Source organism: Seriola dumerili, unplaced genomic scaffold (assembly GCF_002260705.1).
Source record: "Seriola dumerili isolate Sdu_G_001 unplaced genomic scaffold, Sdu_1.0 BDQW01000109.1, whole genome shotgun sequence".
Lineage (NCBI taxonomy): Eukaryota > Metazoa > Chordata > Actinopteri > Carangiformes > Carangidae > Seriola > Seriola dumerili.
This window is the reverse complement of record NW_019174364.1, coordinates 734767-757569: the sequence shown is the minus strand read 5'-3', so window position 1 is coordinate 757569 and position 22803 is coordinate 734767. Positions and strand designations below refer to the sequence as shown.

Sequence of the window (22803 nt, the reverse complement as noted above, 5' to 3'; positions counted from 1 at the left end):
TTGACCACTGGTGCTACTGTCAACCCTGGAATTGAATACCACTGCACATTAAGAAATAAACAGCTGTTTTGACAAATTTTAATGGAGTGAAGAAAATCCACATTCTGTATCAGGTTATTGTAAAGACAAACGTATGTTAGCATCACAAACAGACTGAGGGAAGAGTTACTGTGGTTTGACATATGCTAAGATCCTTTAGGACGTTTTGCTGCTGAAATTTTTCTTGTAAACAAAGCCCCCAGTACTCCAGGTTGGACTGTGTCTCTTTAAGCAGAACAGCTGGGACGCTAAAAGAGTACAGACAACATCTGTGACCAGCGGTATCTGCCTGCCATGTTGCTGCAGCTGTAGTCACCATCAGGGGAGTCATAGACAGACAGTTTTCAAAGCTTTTGGTCTGATTGAACCAGTAGGTGACGGGGTAGCCCAATAAAAGACCAAAGACTGTGCACAGGTTCCAATCTTCACATTTCTCTCCAACATAAAGAGGTTTCTCAGCCTCATTCAGTTCACACCTGCTCAGAAGAAGCAGTAGATCTTCTATCACGCTCTTCAGCTCCCCTCTGAGCAGGTCAGTGATGGTGGGCTTCTCCAGTGAGTGGCAGACATCAATCACAGCCACGCCACTATCATGAAACGCCTGCTCTATATTTGATCTGACTGCGACTGGATTAACAATGAGAGTGTTTCCATTTAAATCCAATGTGAGAAGTGATTTAGACACAAGCTGGGAGCACTGCAACATGCTCAAATACTGCTGTAACTGCTCTGAACTGGCGCCGTTACTGTCATACAGCAGAGCGGGTTTCAACCCCAGATCAACAGCTGAGACCTGAGAAGCCAGGTCCAGACTCTGGGGAACAGAGAGAGATTTTCTACCAGTGCACAGACTTTTACGAGCTGCAGCAACAAAGAGCTCCTGAGTGGACATAGCTGCATAAATCACATCACACAGTTCAAATAGTCAAATATACCAAAATGTTGCACCTTGATAACTTGACAAGTTTCTGGTGCACTTTCCTAAATGCAAAGTAGCTATGTGAGATCTTAAAAAAATAAGTTAAAACGCTATTTCTAAATCCATGGGTCAAAGACAACAAGAGCAGAGATACTGATTGAATGTAATTATTTGTTTTTGATCCATCTACAATGAGATGCAAATAAAAAGGAAAAATCATCAAAACAGAAAAGTGAATTCAGGTAAACAAGATGATTTGTTTTCAAAGCACAACTCGTCATAAAAGTTTTATGTTTGTTTATTCATGTCCCTTGTTTCTTCTTTGTTGGTCCAAGATACCTAGAGGAACAGAAGCATCACGACAGTTACAAATGTGCTCCTCAAATAATTTGTAATTTTGTCACTGGTCTATATATTAACATAAGCATAATAAGATGATCTCACCGTCATCCTGGTTTTGGTGGCGCTGTATTTTTGACCAGGTTATGTTACAGGTTGAGGAGACATCAGGTCAAAATCTGAGAGATTTCTTGCAACCCAAACTCCAGCTGCGAACAAACCCAAGTTGACCAGAAGATTCCTGAAAGAGATTTAACATCCACTGAGTCATGAATTATGATTTATTCTGACTAGATTAAAGCTCGTCAACACAAGAAACAAAAAATTATCATCTCTACATCAGCTGGAGAAAAAAAATAAAAGAAATACAGTGACAATGGGTAGAATAAATACTGATGGACTAGGAGCAAAAATGACCCCCCCCCATCGGCTAATGGTCACTATATTGTACATGAAAGCCAGACAAACATTTGCTTTTACTAGACAGTGACAGTGTAGATACAGACAGGAAATATAGGGTGAGATGTATGACTTGCAAAAAAGGTCCCCAACTGAGAATTGAAACAGGGACACTGCCATCACATAGTATGCATCTCAAACACAAGAATGCCCCAACATTATCAAAATTGATCATGATGCCTTAGAATTATTTTAAGATCAAAACATGATCATTTAATGTACTGAACAGGATATCTGAATGCTGTTAATGCTCTTTGTTACTTATTTCATACATATTTTGACCCTTTTTTTGGCCAGTGCTATGTGGACAGTTAGTGTAGAGAACATTTAGTCAATTAAATGACCGAAATGTGGAGAAAATTTCAAATGCAATATCCCAGGACACAAGATGAAATCTTCAAATGTTTTGCTTGGTCAGATCCACGACCCAAGACTCAAAGTGGAGTTCTAATGGGAGAAGCCGGGAACCACAACATGTTCAGTCACTTGAAAGGTTAAATCATTATCAAAACTTTCTGGTAACTGACTAAGTTGATCGACTAATATCAGAGCCCCCCTTTCAGAGCCCCCCTCTCTTGACTAATAAGCTCTGTAGTTATATCCAGGCGAGAGACTCAAGGGCAAACCTCCTCATGGAATCAGTGATGTTAGCCATGTGGCTAACGTTAGCACACATCACGCATCACACATTATCCACATGAACTTACCTTCTGAAGTCGTTTCTGTCTGTTGCAAACTGACAAGCTGAACGGATCCAGTCAGCCACACCGGGGGATGAGCCCTTTTTACCGTTTGAACCGGTCATCTTGCTAACGTGCACTGTAAAGACAACTGGTAACGAACGGAACTAACAACCAGGAGGAGGAGGAGAAGGAAAGGGAAGAGTTTAGATGTAACACCATTACGGTGCGCGATAAAGCTCAAACGTCATACGTTCTTATTCAACTCTCCGTCCCTACCAATTGTTCCTCGTCCAGCTATGTCCGCCACTCGGTACCGTCGGTTCTTGAAGCTGTGCGAGGAGTGGCCCCGTGATGAGACCAAGAAAGGCCGAGATTTGGGGACGTTCCTGCGGCACAAAGTAGCCTCCGCCTTCCGTGAGGGTGAAAACACACAGGTACTGTAGCTGCCACAGCTCTGCTACACGAACAAACCGAGCTAAGCTGAGGGTTTTACTTGCAGTTAAGAGGACTGACAGCCTGCGACCTTGTGTGCCCTAACCGTGTGTTATTAAACCGTGGAGCCTCTTTATTGTGAACTCCGTACATGCAGCTGTAGAGGCTTAAGCTAATTAAGCTGTGTTTGTATCTACATGGTAAATACAACACAAAAGAGACCAAAACTTTCATCATGTAAACAGTGTTTCATAAGTGGTAGCATGTAAGTACATTTAGTGCAGTACTGTTAAGTACACTTTTGGGCCAGCTACTTGTTCTCCTTAGATGGTTCCATTTTATACTTCAGTATATTTATACTTCACTACATGTCAGATAAAAGTATTACACATTTTACTAAATTTATTTTCATGGTAGTTATTATTTCTGACACAGTGGATTCAGTAGATACTTGGGAGTTTAAAAAATACTGTATTGACCGGTATTTTTTAAACTTAAACGCATCACTTGGCCGAATATTTTTTTAATAAATATCCTTTAAATCTGGTCATAAACTAATCAAGGTGCAATAATAATAATGTTTATATAACCTATAGAGCACATTTCAAAACTCAAGTGCTAAGTGTATGATGATAGAAGAAATCATAAAACAGAAATTAAAACTGAATAAAAAGACATAAAATAAAGGAAAGGGTCCCTAATTAAAAAAAAAAAGAAAAAAGTTTTAAGTGTGTGAAGTAAACTTGTTGAAAGCATAACATTAATTATTGATTGTTTAACAGGAACAATACATTTAACGCACCAGATATACAGTGGAGGAAATAATTATTTGATCCCCTGCTGATTTGAAGACATGAACAGTCCATAATTTTTATGGTAGGTTTATTGTAACAGAGAGAGACAGAAAATCAACAAAAATTCCAGAAAAAAACATTAAATAAAGGTTATAAATTAATTTGTATTTGATTGAGTGAAATAAGTATTTGATCCCCTACCAACCAGCAAGAATTCTGACCCCCACAGACTGGTTATGTGCCCATGAGGCAGTCAAATTAGTCCTGTCCCTTTTAGGAAAGTACTCCTAATCTCAACTCGTTATGTGTATAAAAGACACCTGTCACAGAATCAATCTCTTCCATTCAAACCTCTCCACCACCATGGGCAAGACCAAAGAGCTGTCAAAGGACGCTAGGGACAAGATTGTAGACCTGCACAAGGCTGGAATGGGCTACAAGAGCATCAGCAAGAAGCTTGATGAGAAAGAGACCACTGTTGGCGCGATAATTTGAAAATGGAAGAAATACAAGATAACAGTCAATCACCCTCGCTCTGGAGCTCCATGCAAGATTTCACCTCGTGGGGTAAGGATGATTCTGAGAAAGGCGAGGGATCAGCCCAGAATTACACGGGAGAAGCTTGTTAATGATCTCAAGGGAGCTGGGACCACAGTCACCAAGAAAACCATTGGTAACACACTTCGCCGTAATGGATTGGGATCCTTCAGTGCCTGCAAGGTCCCCCTGCTCAAGAAGGCACATGTACAGGCCCGCCTGAAGTTTGCCAATGAACACCTGAATGATTCAGAGAAGCTTGGGAGAATGTGGTATGGTCAGATGAGACCAAAATTGAGCTCTTTGGCATCAACTTGACTCGCCATGTTTGGAAGCAGAAAAATGCTGAATATGACCCCAAGAACATCATCCCCACTGTCAAACATGGAGGTGGAAACATTCTGCTTTGGGGCTGTTTCTCTGCTAAGGGTACAGGAAGACTTCACCGCATTGAAGGGTCGATGAACGGGGCCATGTACCGTGGAACCTTGGATGAGAACCTCCTGGCCTCAGCCAGAACACTGAAGATGGGTCGTGGATGGGTCTTCCAGCATGACAATAACCCAAAACATACGGCCAAGGCAACAAAGGAGTGGCTCAAGAAGAAGCACATTAAGATCCTTGAGTGGCCTAGCCAGTCTCTGGACCTTAATCCCATAGAAAATCTGCGGAGGGAGCTGAAACTTCGAGTTGCTAAGCGACAGCCTAAAAACCTTCAGGATTTGGAGAGTATCTGTAAAGAGGAGTGGACAAAAATCCCTCCTGAGATGTGCGAAAACCTGGTGACCAACTACAAGAAACGTCTGACCTCTGTGCTTGCCAACAAGGGTTTATCCACCAAGTACTAAGTCACATTTTGCTTGAGGATCAAATACTTATTTCGTTCAATCAAATACAAATTAATTTATAACCTTTTTATTTATTTTTTTCTGGGTTTTTTGTTGATATTCTGTCTCTCTCTGTTAAAATAAACCTACCATAAAAATTATGGACTGTTCATGTCTTTGTAAAGGTAATAATTATTTCCTCCACTGTAGCTATAAGCTCATTTCCAAATGTAGAGTCAGGGTGGAGGCAGCTACTGATGTACAAGCTGCAGAAGTTAAAGATATCAGTCAGTCATTTTACAGTATCTAAAACAGACAATTAACAGCAAACATAACAGAGGATCTTAAGTTAAATTCACTGAAAATTAGTGAAGCATCAAGGCAACTATACAACATAAACAAATGCAACAAAAATATACTGTACTGCAGTTTCTTGTTACCTATCGCCCAACATGCACTACACACCAATACTGATATCTGCAGAGAACATCAGCCACCTGATGTATCAGATGGGTTATAAAGTTACTCTACTTAAAATTTTTTAAATCAAACATGATAAATAAGTGAAATATAGCTCATCATTACATATTTAAACACCCAGCAGTTATATATTATATCTGTTCAGTTCTTTGCATTTTAACTAACTGTGAACTTTTTCCTTCCAGATCTCAGATCCAGAGAAATGTGACCAGATGTATGAAAGTTTGGCCCGAATTAATGGCAACGCATATAGACAACGGGTAAGTATATATTCACATAGGCCTATGTCGGGTACTTCTTTGTAATGACTTCAGGAAAGTATTTGGCCAGTTCCTTTTTTCCTTTTTACATGCAAAAGATGAAAGACAAATCCGTCTGTGAACTATATATTCCCCTCCACAGCTGTGGTTAACATGAAATGTATCGGATAAGGAACAACTTCTCCATCTTGTTTAAGACTGTAAAGAAAATCTTGTGACAGTTACTTAGTAGCATTCAATCTGTGGTGAGGATAATAAAACATTTTATAGTAAGTACAAAGGTGTCAGTAGCTTTGTGCAGATAGTCTGTAAATATAGCGGCACTTTTAAAATCATACTGGAATGTATGTTTGTTTTTTATCTATTCCCGTGTGAAACCTAGCAAACTGTATAAAAAGACTTTAATGTATTCAATGCAAACATCTCTTTGTATCTGTACACAGTTTCCTCGTGTAAGAGACACAAGCTTTACTGGCGTCACGGCGGAAGAATGTAAAGTGCTTTTGTCAGGTATGCTTTTGTTTGTGTTGTCTCTTGACTTTTACCTAAAAAAAAAACCAAAAAAAAACCAACAACATTTCATTACAATTAATTTGTAAAAAGAAATTACCGTAACTTTTATCTTCATTTTAATTTTACAGGGAGTATGCAACAGACGGACGAGGAAAAAAAGGGTCTGTGGAAGATGTTAATGGACAGATTCTCCTCCAAAACTCCAGAAGACGTTCCAGAGAAAGCTCCTGAAAAATAACTTCATTCTTTTCTCATTGCATGTACAGAAATAAAGCTTATTGTTGGTATCTTTTTGGACTGATTTTTAATGAATTGTTATAATGAACATTTCAAACTATTTAAACTCTGGAGATGTTAGTTGTATAGTCGCTTTGGAGGTAAAAAAAAAAAAAAAACACAACAAAAGGAAAAAGAAAAGTGAGGGGAAATAAATTCTCTCCTAAACATGAATTAAACTAAAAGCACTGTAAAGAGACACATTTTACAGTGCAAAATGATATTTGCCTCCACCAGTTTTGTTTTTGTGTCAGCTTGTTTATTATTTATATTTCAAAACTGTTAACAGATTTAATGGAATTTGGTGGAAACCCAAACAAGTTCATTTTAAAAAACATTTCTGAACATTAAAACATTCTGAAGGTTATAATATCATTTCATCCTATAATTGCCTATCACTATGTTAATTTTGTTCCAGATACACAAAAATTTCTATATTATTTTATTAGGATACATTAAGTGGGTTGTGCAGCCTTGGCAGTGTGTCTAAGTTGCTGGGTGTCTGTGTGATTTACTTTGCATTATTACTTGTCCTGAAAGGCATATATACTAAAACTTAAGCAAAATTGTTCATATTTTATCAATTTTAACAAATTTTTTCTAAAAATGAATATAATCTAATTTAAATTTTTAATCTGCCACTCATCCATGGCTGTGCTGTGGAAATAATACACATTTAAATAGTAAATTGGACAGATAAATCTTTTATTTTGATAGAATCATAGCAATAACTTCAACACAAGACTTTCTTCATCATAAATGTACACATGGCCCAGTTTTCAGGAAAAAAAACAAAAGAATGAATTCAGTTTTACATAACTTAAAAAACTCAAGACTTTATTTTAAAAAATCTGTCTGACTTCAATTTAATCCAGTTGCCTGATCAATGTTGCATTTTTGTCTTGAATATTGACAAATTCTTTATGATATATTGGTATTTTTCAGCAGCTTTTAATAGTTGGATATTTTTTACAAAGACTTCTAACTGGTTTCATCATGATTTTTTTCAAATAACTTTTGAACATTGGCCATCATATATGCAGATATTGATTGGTCTTTGAGCTGATATTATATTATCAATCCTCCAAGATCAGTTGGACTAAGTTGTGAAACTCCACTGGAATTTCATAGAAAGAAAAATAATTTTAAAATGTTCAAATTTGTAATGATTCCAAATTTAAGTAGTCTTTCAAAAGTACACAGAACTGTCTCCTACTCTTCTTTTTCTTCACTGTTGTCTCTCCAGATGCAGTAGTTGAGAGAGGTGGCAAGGCACAGCCAGGACAGGTAGGGCGCCATGAGCAGAGTGGCAGTGCGGCTGATGGGATACCAAGAAACCATGGTGGCTGCAACAGTCCCGGTAAGAAGTACAATCTCCATGAGGGCCTGAATTGGGTAAAGAGATGGTGTTAAATGGACAACAATGCATAGCATTGAGCTGTCACACTCACTACACTTCACATTATCTTCTCATGTGGTGTCTCAATCAAAATAAATAATTGCATTTGTGTGTTTAACTCACCAATTTCAGCTTGTGTGCACCAAAGAAAATAGGAGTCCAGGCCCAATTCAGAGCTAGCTGTAGCCCATAAAGTCCCAGTGGGACCAGTGCATCCTCAGTGAAACCGCCCAGCTCTTTCCACACCAGGTAGGAGCCATACCTGCATGAATTTAAAAATAAGACAATGGATAAGGAGGATGCTACATAGGAGAAAAGACTGCAGCTATAGATCTCAGAGATTGTAGGACTCAGTCAATGAGTCTTACCCCATGCCTGTGTATAGACACGTCCACACTACTGGGAATGCAGCATTTGGTGGGCGCCATGATGGTTTCTCCAGGGTTGGGTACCATGTCTTCACCTCTTTGCGTGTGATGTAACCGCCATAGAGCCCTCCCAAGTGTGGCAGGGTGGTCATCCCAATCATAGGCAGCCACATGTTCTGAGATAAAAGCAGGACACATTATGTTTAACCTCTACTCTGCATCTACTATTTCATTTACAGTAATTATTTTGAACAGATAACAGCTAAATATTTTTCTGCATCATGGGACTCGGGACACACAACTGTTGGTGCAAGACTAGCTGTGTCCTGATCAAATTGGCTTTTGCTGTTAGACAAGTTTGTAATAGTTTCCTTCACCTCCAGCTGTGTTTTGGTCTCCATCAACTCCTGAGAAAAATATAATTTTAGCAACAACACTATATGTTCACCAGCTACTCATTAACTGTCTGTGCTGTTTGGTAATGGGCAAGTAGTGTGCAGTGGGTTTTTAGAGCCACAGCAACCAGCTATCATGTTATCACCATCTGTCACATGCAAGTAGACATTAGTTTCCATTGTTAATATGAAAATGTATAATGTTTTTTAGGACAATAAAGCTCTACTTCAGGTTTTATCAGCTGGTGTCACTGAATGGAAATTTAGAATGAATGTGACAAAGTCTCCACAATGAACCTATGACAATATCAAACTCAAGCTACTTGAGTGTTTCCTGAAGTTGATTTTCATGCTGTCTTGACAAGAATAACCACCAAAGGCTGTCGGCTACAGAAGGTATGAAAATACAATCAAAAACCTGGAGGATGTCTAGGCTTTAGAAACCCGTTGACAGGTATGGTTGTTTGTAAACATTACATGACCTAACTCGTTTTAGCACAACAGAAAAGCATGCTAATTTTAAGCTAATCTATTTTTTTCTTCGTTTTATGTGCGAAGACATTCATTGGGAAGACATATCATACACAAGTTTTACGGCACTAAAAAACTCTAGGTCAAAGTTTCAGTGGCGCAAAATGACCGTTCATTTTACTGTCAACATTGTAGGAAGGTTATGAGCTGTAGGTTAAGGTACTTACCCTTCACTCGGGTGTCAGCTCCTCTGCACAGTATGTACAGTATATATGTTGTATTGTCGAACTAAATCTACACATCTACAGTGAAACCGTCTGGCATGCTGCTGTTTTGTGATATAAGTGTGTTGGACGGGCAGGGCAGTCTTATCGGAGCGGTCACTTCGCAGACACGCCCAGAGCTGCTGCCATACGGAGCCAAACACTGTGACGTCACTGCGCGGTAACCAACCAACGGTCTCCTTTAGGATAAACAGTTAGTGACGTCGTTGAAGTTGGTTTCTAGCTGGACAGTACAACCGCGGTTCTTCAAATAAGTAAATTATCCACATTATAATGTTTACTAGCTAATATTAGTCCGGATTTACTGGTTTAAAATTCATCTGGAACTGCTGTCATATCAACAAATCCTTAAGACCAAACCAGCGAAAATGCTTTACTGACAATTAGCTGGATCATCCCATTACATTACAAGTAGGGTAAGACTATAATTTAAAAAAAATGAAAAAAAGGGACCCCAACATTCCGTGATTTATGGCTTATTAATGCTGTTACCATCAGTAAGATGTTGCACCTTCAATATATGTCAGGAAATTATAGCTAGATTTGACTAGTTTTACTCCTATTTTCTGACATTTAATTTGATATTACAGTGGGACATTGTCAATTGATCAGTAAAATGTATTAAATGATTAACTGCAGAGCTCAGGTGATGATTGTATATACATTTACACGGTATTCTTTGAGAGAGTTTAGAAATATTTTAATTCATTTATATTAGGGGTAGGGGTAGTTGAGGATTTTTTAAGCTTTCACTTAAGATCAAACTTTTATTTTTAGCAGTTTAATAAATACATGCCCTCATCGCTTGTTGTAAATCGTCTGTCTGTGAATCAGAAGCCAACTTCAGCGTCGTTGGTTGATGGAGTATTTCGTGGTTAAATAAATATGTTGTAGGCTATAACGCCATAGTGGTCCAAAGGTCAAAAATACAGGGGCTGTTGTTACCTTTGCTTCCTGCTCGGCCAGTTATTTCGTATTTCCTCGATGCCTACAAAACGCGCACAGCTGTAAACGTGACAGGAGAGGAGACAGCAAAGATCACGAAACCGTCAAGATAGTTCCCACCCCCCTCTCATGGGCACCTACTGTTCTTTTGTGTGGTTCTGTTTTTCTGTTTCTGCAAAAAGTTAAAATACTGATAATGGCAACTAAAACTTGAAAAACAGGTTAAATAGTTAGCCGGGTTGCAAAAGCAAGCTACATTTAGACTCATTAGAGATTGTTAAAGGATATATCTTGTCAACAAATGTCATGAAAGCACTGAAAAAGGAGTTGATCCTGTAAAGTATTCTACCTCATACCTGATATAACTTCCTCCTCTATGCCACAGACAACATAGATTTGTTGTTCAAAACATATTAAAAACACACCATGAGCCCACATATGGATTATGAGAAAATGGGATCCTGGGCACCTGTTTTAGAGCAAAACAGCCACACTGTTTAATGTCTCTATGCAGTTGTTTTGTGCCTCTTTATGATCATTCCGTTTCTCTTTGAGATACTTGTGCATCTCCTTATGGTCATTTTGAATCTCTTTGCAGGAACTGTGTCTCTTTCGTTGTCTTGTTAGTCTCTTTGCAGTCATATTGCTTCTTTTTGTGTCTTTCCAAGATTAAATGCAGAAAAACAGAGACCCTGGCCCGGAGGCTTACTGAGCCCTCTGCTTGGTAGTTCCATTCAGTGATCTCTCCATGAATGAGCCACACCATTGCACTGAGCATCATGTTTCTTCGTTACAATGAATGTGAGCACTGTATTTTGTTTTGAGTCAATACTCCATTCTCACAAGACCAATAAATGTGTGTTAATCCACCGCTTAAAGTAGTCCCCAAAAATGCATGTTACAGCCTATCCTGTTGGAATAATATTTCCTATATAAAACTACAGTGCCCAACTGTTTAAGGAAATTACTGAGCTTTTTTTTTTCTTAAATGAAATAATATATTTATGACCTGTTTTAAAGAAATATGTCTTCAGTAGGAATGAACGGGTTTGAGTCTGAGAGCTACAAACAGGCTGGGGTAGGCTACTCTAAAGTACTGAGAAGTGGAGTAATGTTATTTCCTGCTGCTTTTAGTTCTACTCCACTACATTTCACAGGCCAATATTTCACTTTCTGCTCCACTACAATTATTTAAAAATATTAGTTACTAGTTACTTTGCAGATTCATTTTATGAATTCAAAATATAACTAACAAAGAAATCATTTTCTATTACTGTAGATTAATCTACCTAGTATTATATATTTGCATCTGTAATTACAAAAAACAATATATTATCCTGAAATAGGTGATTCTGCATAGTAAGCACTTTTTCTTTTGTGCTTTCACTTAAGTAAAATTTTGAATGCATGACTTTTACTCGTAGAGTGCTTCTGCACTGTGGTATTCTTCCACCACTGGGGTTTCACATTTAAGTTATTGTGTAACTTCTTCTTCTTCTTCTTCTTCTTCTTCTTCTTCTTCTTCTTCTTCTTCTTCTTCTTCTTCTTCACAAGCAGCTTCTAAAAAAAACAAATTGCTAAAATGATATACAGTATAATCATTCAATTGAAATTTTGGATAGGAGGATGATAAGATCTCATCAGTGCCTTGTTCTTATGACACTACATATTTTAAGTTTTTAACATTTCAGTAAGTTTACAAATATTTTTAATTCATAAATGGTTAAAAGCTAACGCCACAGTCAGCACTGCATCATGGACATATAAAACACAGGGACCCGTCGAAATACATAACAATCCCAAACACACCAACTAGACAGTGCAATTAAAACAGTGTCAATATTGTAAAAATGTAATGAATTAGTTCATGATAAATTAATTTGTAAAATTTCATAAAACTTCCTTGGTTAGTGAAATTGGTTTTAAAACTTTGAGGTGTCTGGGAATTTGTGAGGTACAGAATCTCTGAGCAGTGCAAGAACAATCCATACGGGGAGGTTCAAATGGCAGAGTGAACATATGTTGCTTTGGGTAAAACTCATGGAAGAACACTTGTGTGAGATACTTTATTTGCGTTTTGGGACTGCATGACAAATTTATATACTTTTTACATTAGTAAAAAAACATTTAAGAAGTAAGGGACGGGAACTTAAAGTACAGATGAAGACTGTGATTACCAAATTTCCTGCTATCTATATTTTTACACAACAAGGAGGAGAGTCATCCAATTTAAGATGCTCCTGTGCACAAATACAGGCATGAAGAACACAAAGAGGCTTGGAGTGGCTTCTCTGGATGTTTCAAGCTTGACACAGCATCAAAAGGTTCATGTGTTTATACTGTTGCGATCACAAATGTTTTATTTTCATGAAAAACAGTGATTATATCATAATGGTTTGGGGGCCATGGGGGCCCCACACCCCCAAAAGACTTGATGGAGGGAATAAAATCATTAAATTAAAAGTCACAGACACATACATGTATTTCTCCCTGTAAAAACCCCACTATGTATTCTTTACAGTGAAACCACGCTGTATACACTGCAAGTGATGCTCTTTCCTCCCAGCGCAATGTGGTTTTTTGCCCCTCCTCACCGTCTGTCAGGCAGGCACACCTTTCCTCTCTGGTCCTCCAGCGTTTCTTACCTTCTTGCCGCTCCTCTCAGCCTCGTTGTCTGGCTGTGAACTCTCACCCCAGCTGCTTGGGAAATGTCACACAGGCAGAGAGGCCCGTGCTGCAGTAGGGGGGCGTAATAGGAGGAAAAAAAAATAACAACATTTTTTTTTTGCTGCTCTCTCTGCATCTTTTATTCGCGTCTCTGTCGTGCAAGTGCCACATCCCGCTACCAGCAGCAGCAGCAGCAGCCGCCGCCGATTACTAATCGCAGTCTCAATGCTTATTTCGCATTAGGGCTAATATAGAAAAAAAAATCCGTGCCAGACATGTGAGTAGCAAACCATCGCTGTCGTTCTCCACTTACCCTTTGACTGCTATGTGCTCACGCTATTGTATCCTAACACCAGTGAGAAGAAATGGTCATTGAACCGTGCATTTAGTGTCAGTGTGCGGGTTTCATGGTAGCATGGCTGTGCTGGAGTCTGTGCACATTGATGGGGGAGATGAAGGCTCGCCGTTGGCTTGTTTTGGGGGCTCTGCGTCGGCTTGGCTAATTGGGCAAAAGGCTGTAAACAGCTGAGATGGGGGGAAAGCCCATTCAATCACTAACTGTGTGGCAAGTGTGTAATGTAGCTTAGCTCTTTAGCCTGCTCGCATTGATTCAAGGTAGCTCTGTGTGTGTGTGTGTGTGTGTGTGTGTGTGTGTCTGTGTGTGTGTGTGTGTGTGTCTGTGTGTGTGTGTGTGTGTGTCTGTGTGTGTGTGTGTGTGTGTCTGTGTGTGTGTGTGTGTGTGTGTGTGTGTGTGTGAGAGAGAGTGTGAGAGAGAGAGAGAATTGGTGTGTAGTCCAGCCTGGCATCTCCAGTCAGATGTGGAGGCCCAGGTTAGAGCTCACATAATGCGGTGGTGAAATGTGTTTGTAGCCTGTGTGTGAGGGTGACATGAGGAGCAGAAATCACAGGACGATGATCACGGGTGCAGGAGTGAGCACAAAAAAACAGGAGATATTGTCTGTTCAGTGTTGAGTGTAACGTTTTAGTCTAGAGCTCAGGTCAGATTTGTAAGATTGCTCTGTGTAGATGATAAAATGATCCAGTGAGTCTGTTATATATTGACCTTTTGTTTGCGATTTAGGAAACTCACAGTACTTTTTCTCATGAGTGCATTACTCTTCAGGTAATTTGTAGTATCTTTTTTTTGTAACTGTTCATAGGAGATCTGTGACAAAATAATGTAAATTCAAAGGTTCACTTACTCGCTTTTCAGTGTTTATAACTTGTTTGCAGTGATACAACTTTTTCCTCAGCTCTGGGTACCGGTGCGATACCTGTGCTCTTTTCTCCCCAAGTTCAAAATCTGGACACCTTTGGGATTAGGTCTTTATTTTCATAATTGATTAATCTGTGGATTATTTTGTCAATCAACCTTTCTGTCTGTATTGTGTGACTATATAATATCAGAAAACAGTGTTTAAGGTTACATCCTCGGATGTCTTGTTTGGTCTGACCATATCAAAGACATTCAGTTTACTATCGTCTATGACAAAGGAAAGAAAAGCAAATTGTCACCATCAGAGGTTGAAACCAGAGGTTGTTTCCTTGAAAATAATTTAAATGATTATTCAACTATCAAAATGGTTGCACATTAATTTCCTGTTGATTGACTAATCAATTAATTGACTACTCATTGAAGTTCTCATAGGGGATTTTTAAGGTAACATGAAGTTTAATGTGTAAGGATGTAAATGATAGTAAACAATTAATTTTGTATTAAAATTGCTGATATCTGAATCACTAAATAAGGTCAATATTTGTGCTAATACAGATATGACATATTCGATCATGTATTGATCATTTGTACTTTAAACCACATTTCACTGCCTTCATCAACTAAGTAAGACATTTATTCTGGTAGTTATTATGAGTAACTGTCATTAAATAATTATAACGGTTCATGTTTGATCATAATTTGAAATATTTTTTTATGAAAGTTTATTTGAAGGCTTTTGAAATCTTTTGACACTATTATTTAATGTTTTTTATTGTTGTAGATTAAGATAAAAAAAGAAAAAAAATTAAGGGCACCGTGATAGACATTGCCTGTGACGTATGCCTTTATTTCTTTTTGGATGTTTTTGTCTTTATTTTGATAGCGGCTAGTAGAGAGTTGACAGGGAATGAAAGGAGAAGGAAAGGAAGGATGACATGCAACGGGTTCAGCGTCTTAAATCCCCTACGCCACCATGATACCCTGAATCCACCTGCATGACTGCAAATATGAACCAAATTTATTTTTGATATTTGAAAAGTTCTCTGTCTAAATCTAAATGTGGTTCCTGGTTTCAGGGGGGACAACGTCATGCTTCTCTTGAAGATGTCAGTCCAACAAACTAAGTGGCTTCTGATGCCGATGCCCAGTAGAAGATCCTGGGATTGAGACGTGAATCCCTTCACACTGATGGCCTGGACTAGGTAAGAGCTTTAAGCATGAATGTTCCCTGAAGGAGACATTCAGTGTTGTTTTTGTTTGTGTTGCATAGATAGCTTTAAGTTGTTGACGTTGTTAAAGGCAGTGGGTGATGATGTTTGCTTGGTTCTGTGACAGGTTTCAGCTGGCCTGCTGAAGCTATGGGGAGCTGTTGGAGCTGTCTGTACAGAGACCCCATCCGAGACAACCATCTCACTAAATTTAAGGTTAATAATCCTGAATATTTCTCAAGTTCTGTTTTGCATTGTGATTGTATTGTGGCAGCGCCACTTGTATGGTTTGTCTCCATGTGTCATTAGGCTGTGATAAACTCAAGTATTTCACACTGTAAAAATCTGCTCTTTTGATTCCTTCACTTCACGTTATATTGTTTTCTAGGTCACCAATGTGGACGATGAGGGCAACGAGCTGGGCTCTGGCATCATGGAGCTCACACAGACCGAGCTCATTCTTCACACACGCAAGAGAGACGCCATCCGGTGGCCGTATCTCTGCCTGCGGCGCTACGGCTACGACTCCAACCTATTTTCTTTTGAGAGCGGTCGCCGCTGTCAAACTGGGCAGGGTAAGAAAAGTTTTCTCTGTTTCTCTGGTTTCTCTCTATGTAAATGTGTTTGTTCCACTTAACCACTTACATTAATTTGCTTACGGAAACTTTTTCACAGGAGACATTTTGACTTTTCAGATTAGGAGAAGCACCGGTGTAAACGATAAAATGAATAACGGCTGAATTCCATTTAGCTGCTCACTGCTCACTGTCACCCTGTCACCCTGTCATGGCTTAATGGGACACTTTAAACTTTGAACGGCGCCAGTGTTAATGTTAAAATGTCTACTGTTAAAAAAAAAATAAATAAAAAAAAAAGCAGGGCCTATGCCAAATTCAGACTACACAATACCAGCCTGACCCTGCAGATGTGGCATGTTGGGAACAAAAATGAACACTGTGCATAACAGCTGCTTGTTTTATCCCATGTAGCGTGTCACAGTGAAAGACAACATGTGCATAATCTTAGAAGCCTCACAACATCCAAACAAAAAGACTAGTGTGTCAGTATTTATTTGCCTTCTCTACCTTGACAACTTATATGATATGTTCGCTGGCACTGAAACCATAGCAGCGCAGAACCCTCGTACAACTTTTGACATTGTGAAGCAAAAGAGGAGCGCCGCTGGAGCATTATTACCATTATACCAATTTAAAACATTGAGAAGTTTGATCTTGGCATATGTTTTTAACATATATAGTGTGATTGGATAAGAAGATTCTCACGTATACTTGTAACCTTGTAACATGGCCACTGCAACTTTTCCAGTTTTAACTGATTTACTGAAATATTTAGCCACAGGAACCTTTTTGTTGTTTGGGGGGTAGAAGAAGAAAATATAATGTAAACCTGAACCCAAACTGTCAGTGGACCATTTATTGATATTGTGTGTGTAAATCATTTATATGACCATCTATCCTTCAGCCACAGAGTTCTGTGTGTTTTTATTGAGTTATTAGTGTCTGATTGAACCCTAACAATGTTGTTAATATGCTCGTTTGATTAGGAATATTTGCATTCAAGTGTTCCCGGGCAGAGGAGATCTTCAATTTGCTCCAGGAGCTGATGCAATGCAACAGCATCAACGTGGTGGAAGAGTCGATGATGATGAGTCGCAGTGGTCACACACCGGAGATGGACATGTCTCGCACGCCACAGACTCCCAACAGTGAGTCACACAAACACAAGTGGAGCCCTGCTAATTGTACACTTGATTTGTGATTAATTGTAGAACTTGCATGCAGCAGTACATCAGTAAATTTAGCAGAATATGTAAGCTATTAATAGCCACAGGTTGGACTGAGTCAGAGACACAAAGGTATCAAAATAACACCAGGTGAAACTAAGCCTCAGCACATCAGCCTGCAGCTACAGACATCCTCTTCATACAGCTGGTTGGGAGAGAGGTTACTGTTGTTGTCAAATGTCTCTTCCTATGATTGAGCTGTGTCAACATGATCATATTGAGATATTGTTCAGTTGAATCTCACTAAAAGCTGATAAAGTGCGAGATGTGAATTTCTTGTGAAAATCTACTTCTTTTAAATTCATCATTTTTATCACGTTATTTTGAATACTTCAATATTAGACATTAGTGTGTTCTGCTATGACCAGTGTTTCAGCAACAAATCAACAGCAATGTATCAGATAACATTGTAAAACAAAGAGGTCTCTCATAGTGACGAACCTACAGAGAATTATCACCTGAATCTGCAGCTCATTGTTTTCATTTTCCAGCTCGCAACTTCTACTGTTTCGGTTCACTATCACTGATCTCACGGCGTTTTAGCCGCAGTTGTTTTCAGCAAAAAAGCTCTAAAACTCCACCTGTACGCTACCCGCTCTCCACCAAACAGCAGACACAGGTAGCAACTTGCTGCTGAACATAGTGGAGCATTTAGCAGTGAAGACATAAAAGATATTTAAATCAGGAGTTGGTAGAGACAAAAGAGAGTGAATATTGGCCTTATATTCAACAGGTGGCCATAAACACGACTTCAAATGAATGACGATAATGTTGCTTCATGACTTCTGGTTGTGTAAATAAGCAACTATCTGCTAACAATTCCCTGTATTAACTTAAAATGTGACAATATGTCACTCTTGTGTTCACGACTTGTTTCCGCTGCCCCCAAGTGGAAGAAGAGAGAAATAAAAGAAATCAGTTATTTCAGGTTTAAACTGTGGCACTGGTACCTCATCTTATGTAGCACATATAGCAGTCCAGGAAAAACTATTAATATTATTGATATTACTTTCCACGGAGCAGTTCTTTTGGCGTAAAGGAAGGACGTTTGTTTGTCTGGCTAAACTTGTTTTTATATCTTTCAAGCTAAATGTGAGAGAAAATAGATTTCACTGATGTGAGTCCATAGCTTGATATTCCCCTGTGTAGAGCAAGCCAGTGTCAGAACTACGTTTGACAGCTGGATCATGTCATTGTTGGTAGGCAGCACTTTATTTCAGTAGATTTGCAGTAGTTGTTGATCCCAGTGTGATTGATTGAATGATGGTTGTGATCGCAGTACAGGTCTTAAAAAGGTTGCTGTGTTGCGGGGTCATATTCTTGTTGACATTAGTCCACTTCATTAACCAGTTAATAGACAAAAAATAGAAACAGAAACTTGTGCTAAGCCTTTTTTCTTTTCCAAGTGTTTTCTGTACACAAAGTGCTCCCCTGCAGAGAGAAGAAAATAACAGAGTTTTGTGGTATACCATAAAATTGTAATTTTGTTTTTATGATTTATGTTCTCTTGGAAGTGATTCATCTCAAAAGCCATTGATACGAAAACCCCCAAGAAATACTGATGTGATTTTTTTTCCCCTGATTTTTGTCTCTGAGAAACGTTTTGTTTTCTAACGTCAGTCCAAATAAAGTAAAGTGGGTGAACACTTTTTTTTTTACATTACCTCAGTTATGACAAAGTGAGTGAATATTGTTTCCTCAGAAATCATGATCGGCGTCATTAATGCTCGTGTTTTATTTACAGTGCGAAGGCAAGCTAAACTGAGAATGTTTGGACTATGTTAATGAATGAATAGTGCCTGTTAGCTGGAATATATGACCACACTGATGAACGCAAGCTTGCTGAAAACCTATGGGGAATAAAACATAGTATATTGTTTAATTTTGACATAGGCACAACTAGTGAATCTTTTGATCCAAGTCAGGTTTTGTCTACAGTTATAAACAAAAACATTTAAATTATACTGCACAATATTACACTAAATGCACTTTTTAAAACATTAACTTTCCAGTGGCTTGATCCTGTTCTAAACACGTCATTTTCTCTGGGCTCACCATGTTGAGCTCACTGACTCAGTTCTCCACCTGATCTGTCTTTATATTGTCACAAAACTGTGTTTGCAGCTCCAGCGTTCCCTGTCCAGGCTTTTCCCAATGGATACCCTGGTTATCCAATCAGAGGCGATTCCTCCCAACCCTCTCTTGCTGACGATCATGGACATAGCCTCATGGGTTTGGAAGATCAGGTAAGACCTATCCATGCTCCTCCTAGCTTACGGTATCTGTCGTAGTTCACAGTTTGATCCAGTTTTTATATTCCCTGACAGACCCACACCTATGTAAATACTGTTAGCATGGAGGGGGATCTCTCGATGCGTCACTGTGTGCACTCCCTACCTGAGGTGCGGCCCAGCACTTTCCCTGAAACAACACGGGGAGCGATGCCTGTCGGGGGCCAAGGAAACCCGCAGTCCAACCTGCGGTGCTGTCCCCTCGAGGAGCATAAAGATCCTCAGGTGTTCTTGCAGCCGTCCTCACAGGAGGTCAAATTCATGCTGGGCCCCACTCCAGCACAACGCCATCTGCTAGAGAGAGAGAGGGAGAGGCATGGGCACAATCCTCACAACCTTCAGCCAGTAGAGGGTGCAACAGGCTCAGAGACGGAAGGAGACGAGCCCTCTATGCACCTGTGCAACTCTCACTCCTATCACCATTTCCATCACCATGCGCATCGCCACCCGGGCCACGAGCACCCGGACGGTTGCCAGAGCGGCGAGCTCACCTACGAGAACATCAATGGCTTGAGAAGCGGCCGGAAGCAGAGGCTGAGTCCCAGCAGCGTGTCGCAGTCTGTGGGTTCAAGCAGCAGCAGCAGCACTGGAGACAGTCACTCCCACTCCCTCCTGCACCCACACGCCCACGGCCCGTCGTCTCTGCCCCCACAGGGCTATCCCTGTGAGAGAGGCATGGGTGGAGGTCATCGTCGGACAGCTCTGCTTAACTACGAGAACCTGCCGTCTCTGCCTCCGGTGTGGGAGTACAGAGCTCTGCAGCGGGATGACGAGCAGGAAGAGGAAGATGACGAGCAGGATGAGGAGGAATATGAAGAAGAAGAGGAAGACTTTGATGATTATGAGTTCTCAGAAGGCCCTGGGACACCCAACGGTTACCACCAGGATGGTCGGGGCATCCACAGAGATGCCCTGCAGAACTATGTCAACACAGAGCAGGTCCAGCCGCCCCGGCTCCGACACGCCTGCCCCCCGCATCCAAGGCCATGTCAGCCAGACAGAGGGGGGCGAATATTTAGCTTTGATTTCGGCAGGCGATCGAGGTCAGGGGTTGGAGGCTGTGAGCACGGCCACATGCCTCCATCGCGGCAGCTGAATTACATCCAGGTGGACCTAGAGGGAGAACCTCCTTGCCAAGCCCTCAGCAGTGGGGGTGCCCAGACCCAGCCACAGCACCAGCGCCTACCACCCAAAAAATGTGGCCCACAGGCACCCCGGCGCAGTGAATGCTACGCAGTCATTGACCTAAAGAAGACCGCTGCCATGTCCAACCTGCAGAAAGCTCTGCCCAGGGATGATGGGACTTCCAGAAAGACTCGCCACAACAGCACAGACCTGCCTCTGTAAACGGTGTTCAAACTGAAGAGGAGCGATGAAGACAGATGAAGGCTTATCCTCATCTTAGCACACTGGACCCTTCACTGTCATCCATCCATTCAACTGTCGGGCTGACTAATACGATACAGGTACCTAATTAGAAACTTACTGAAACTTATCTGTGCATATAAAAGGAAATAAGAAATCTCTGAGGAGAATTTGCCATTTTATTTTGTTATTTATTAGATATGTGGTGTGAAGCTCTCTCGAGAAATCTGCAGTTTTAACTGCAAAAACTGTTTGCTGGATATATGGATATTTATATATGAGCATAAAATCATACATATATATATGAAAAACATACATGTATGATTCTATGCTTAGCTATGACTTGGAGCAGTGACCTCTGTTCAGTGGAAGCATCCATTGCCATACTGTATTAGCAAATTTGAATTCTTAAACCCATCTCCACTCATAAATATTATTGTCCCTATCATTTAGTTATGCTACATCCATGTGTTTTTTTTTTTGTTTTTTTTAACTCGAACACAATGAGAGTCAGAAATATGACGCTCATTACAGAAGGCTTAGAGCAGTTGTTGGCATGCAGGAAGGTTAATGGTTCCTCCAAGATACTGGCCAATATTCATACCTCATCACAAGCACCTAAGTCTAATGTTGTGGCTGGTGGAAGAGACCATTCTTTGTTACTATATGCCTATAGAGCATTTTGCACACAATCCTATGGAATTGTATTTTATCATATTTTAGAAATAGTTTTGTCCAATTCAAAAATGGAATAAAATGATATTTGGTGATATTTGGAGAATTAGACTTAAACAGAATGATGGTAAAAGTAGCACACATGGATTAGTCGAGCTCTGGCTCCCTCCTCCTATCCACATGCAGCAGATGAAAAAGTAGCATATCATCTTCGATCACACTTCCTGCGTATCATCCCAGACCTGCGGGAGGTCCACAGCTGTTTACGCTTGTCACGTTGCACTTTTGACCCTGGGCCACTGAAACGCTCTTTGTAACTACTCCCTCTCCTCTCCACTGGAGCCACAGGTTCGACCATGTTCTTTTACCAAAAGCAAGGGGCCAAATTACTTCATGGACATTTCTTAGTCAGCATTGTAGGTAGAGTTTATTTAAATGTTTTGATGGAGACATCGATAACCTCAAATAGTGGCATTAAGCTATAACCTCACTTAAAATGTGCTGAATATAATTTGTCAGTGATCAGGTGTGAGTGGTCTATTTAAAGGGTAATCAAGTATGTTGCCAACTCATGCAGTGAAGAGTTTTGTGAGGCTATTTATTAACCTTCTTAGTCAGATATTTATTTATTTATTTCATTATTTATTCATTCTTTTTTTTTCCTTTTTTTTTTTCTTCTTAATTGTAATAATTTTGTTTTCCATGTGATGACCAGCGTTTTGTAATCCAGTTGGTAATATGGAGACCAAAGTTTCACCTCAAATTATCACTGGACACTGGTGTGTTACTGTTATAACTGTGCGTAATTATATTTTAAAAGAAAGAGAAACTGTATTTATATTTTAAGTGCCAAAACTTAATTGCAAACTGTATGATGAATAAAATCAAACGTGCCATTAGGACTTATAGGACAGAAAAGCAGAAGGTGAAAGCAGTTGGGATATAAACTTAAAAAAAAAAATACCTGAAAATAGAAATTAAGATAAATAAAAACTGCACATTCCACCTCATCCGCATCGACAGCCATTTCGGAGCGAGATATAAGAATGGTAATCTTGTAGTCTGATAATCACAGCTATGGTGGTTTTATGCTGCTACGTGTACATACTAACAGTAGCCCGTGTAAGCTACAGGTACTTGTCAAAGTGAAAACTTAC

The 22803-nt window shown here is 39.7% G+C and overlaps 5 protein-coding genes across 6 annotated transcripts; 2 read left to right on the top strand and 3 right to left on the bottom strand.

Moving 5' to 3' along the window:
• Nucleotides 1-64: 64 nt before the first annotated feature.
• cunh1orf74 (chromosome unknown C1orf74 homolog) lies at nt 65-952 on the bottom strand. Its single transcript, XM_022746657.1, has one exon. The coding sequence runs from the start codon at nt 929-931 to the stop codon at nt 143-145; it is 789 nt and encodes a 262-aa protein (XP_022602378.1). The 5' UTR covers nt 932-952; the 3' UTR covers nt 65-142.
• A 252-nt stretch (nt 953-1204) lies between these two features.
• Nucleotides 1205-2638, bottom strand: tomm6 (translocase of outer mitochondrial membrane 6). The gene is made up of 3 exons (XM_022746661.1): nt 2464-2638; nt 1403-1538; nt 1205-1297 (listed from the first exon to the last, which is right to left on the bottom strand). The coding sequence occupies exons 1-2, from the start codon at nt 2559-2561 to the stop codon at nt 1442-1444; spliced, it is 195 nt and encodes a 64-aa protein (XP_022602382.1). The 5' UTR covers nt 2562-2638; the 3' UTR covers nt 1205-1297; nt 1403-1441.
• Nucleotides 2639-2673: 35 nt separating this feature from the next.
• LOC111222806 (ubiquinol-cytochrome-c reductase complex assembly factor 2) lies at nt 2674-6677 on the top strand. The gene is made up of 4 exons (XM_022746660.1): nt 2674-2873; nt 5695-5769; nt 6213-6279; nt 6411-6677. Exons 1-4 carry the CDS (start codon nt 2736-2738, stop codon nt 6518-6520), a joined length of 390 nt encoding a protein of 129 aa, XP_022602381.1. The 5' UTR covers nt 2674-2735; the 3' UTR covers nt 6521-6677.
• Nucleotides 6678-7242: 565 nt separating this feature from the next.
• On the bottom strand, nt 7243-10492 carry tspo (translocator protein). 2 transcript variants are annotated; one of them, XM_022746659.1, is made up of 4 exons: nt 10421-10492; nt 8326-8501; nt 8081-8219; nt 7243-7944 (listed from the first exon to the last, which is right to left on the bottom strand). In XM_022746659.1, exons 2-4 carry the CDS (start codon nt 8496-8498, stop codon nt 7771-7773), a joined length of 486 nt encoding a protein of 161 aa, XP_022602380.1. In that variant the 5' UTR covers nt 8499-8501; nt 10421-10492; the 3' UTR covers nt 7243-7770. The 2 variants fall into 2 exon arrangements, with proteins under 2 accessions (XP_022602380.1, XP_022602379.1); XM_022746658.1 differs by lacking the exon at nt 10421-10492 and adding an exon at nt 9419-9591.
• Nucleotides 10493-13290: 2798 nt separating this feature from the next.
• On the top strand, nt 13291-21034 carry LOC111222925 (fibroblast growth factor receptor substrate 2-like). Its single transcript, XM_022746841.1, has 7 exons — nt 13291-13364; nt 15380-15505; nt 15639-15727; nt 15900-16086; nt 17076-17237; nt 19440-19561; nt 19643-21034. The coding sequence occupies exons 3-7, from the start codon at nt 15662-15664 to the stop codon at nt 20951-20953; spliced, it is 1848 nt and encodes a 615-aa protein (XP_022602562.1). The 5' UTR covers nt 13291-13364; nt 15380-15505; nt 15639-15661; the 3' UTR covers nt 20954-21034.
• The last annotated feature ends 1769 nt before the right edge of the window (nt 21035-22803 follow it).

Coding starts and splice junctions, on each gene's coding strand:
- cunh1orf74 (XM_022746657.1), bottom strand. CDS start 931: ATGTCCACTCAGGAGCTCTTTGTTGCTGCAGCTCGTAAAAGTCTGTGC.
- tomm6 (XM_022746661.1), bottom strand. CDS start 2,561: ATGACCGGTTCAAACGGTAAAAAGGGCTCATCCCCCGGTGTGGCTGAC. Junction 1,539..2,463: donor GACAGAAACGACTTCAGAAG/GTAAGTTCATGT, acceptor AATCTCTTTCAG/GAATCTTCTGGTCAACTTGG.
- LOC111222806 (XM_022746660.1), top strand. CDS start 2,736: ATGTCCGCCACTCGGTACCGTCGGTTCTTGAAGCTGTGCGAGGAGTGG. Junction 5,770..6,212: donor GCAACGCATATAGACAACGG/GTAAGTATATAT, acceptor ATCTGTACACAG/TTTCCTCGTGTAAGAGACAC. Junction 6,280..6,410: donor ATGTAAAGTGCTTTTGTCAG/GTATGCTTTTGT, acceptor TTAATTTTACAG/GGAGTATGCAACAGACGGAC.
- tspo (XM_022746659.1), bottom strand. CDS start 8,498: ATGTGGCTGCCTATGATTGGGATGACCACCCTGCCACACTTGGGAGGG. Junction 8,220..8,325: donor TGTCTATACACAGGCATGGG/GTAAGACTCATT, acceptor AAATTCATGCAG/GTATGGCTCCTACCTGGTGT. Junction 7,945..8,080: donor GTGCACACAAGCTGAAATTG/GTGAGTTAAACA, acceptor TACCCAATTCAG/GCCCTCATGGAGATTGTACT.
- LOC111222925 (XM_022746841.1), top strand. CDS start 15,662: ATGGGGAGCTGTTGGAGCTGTCTGTACAGAGACCCCATCCGAGACAAC. Junction 16,087..17,075: donor CCGCTGTCAAACTGGGCAGG/GTAAGAAAAGTT, acceptor TCGTTTGATTAG/GAATATTTGCATTCAAGTGT. Junction 17,238..19,439: donor CACGCCACAGACTCCCAACA/GTGAGTCACACA, acceptor CTGTGTTTGCAG/CTCCAGCGTTCCCTGTCCAG.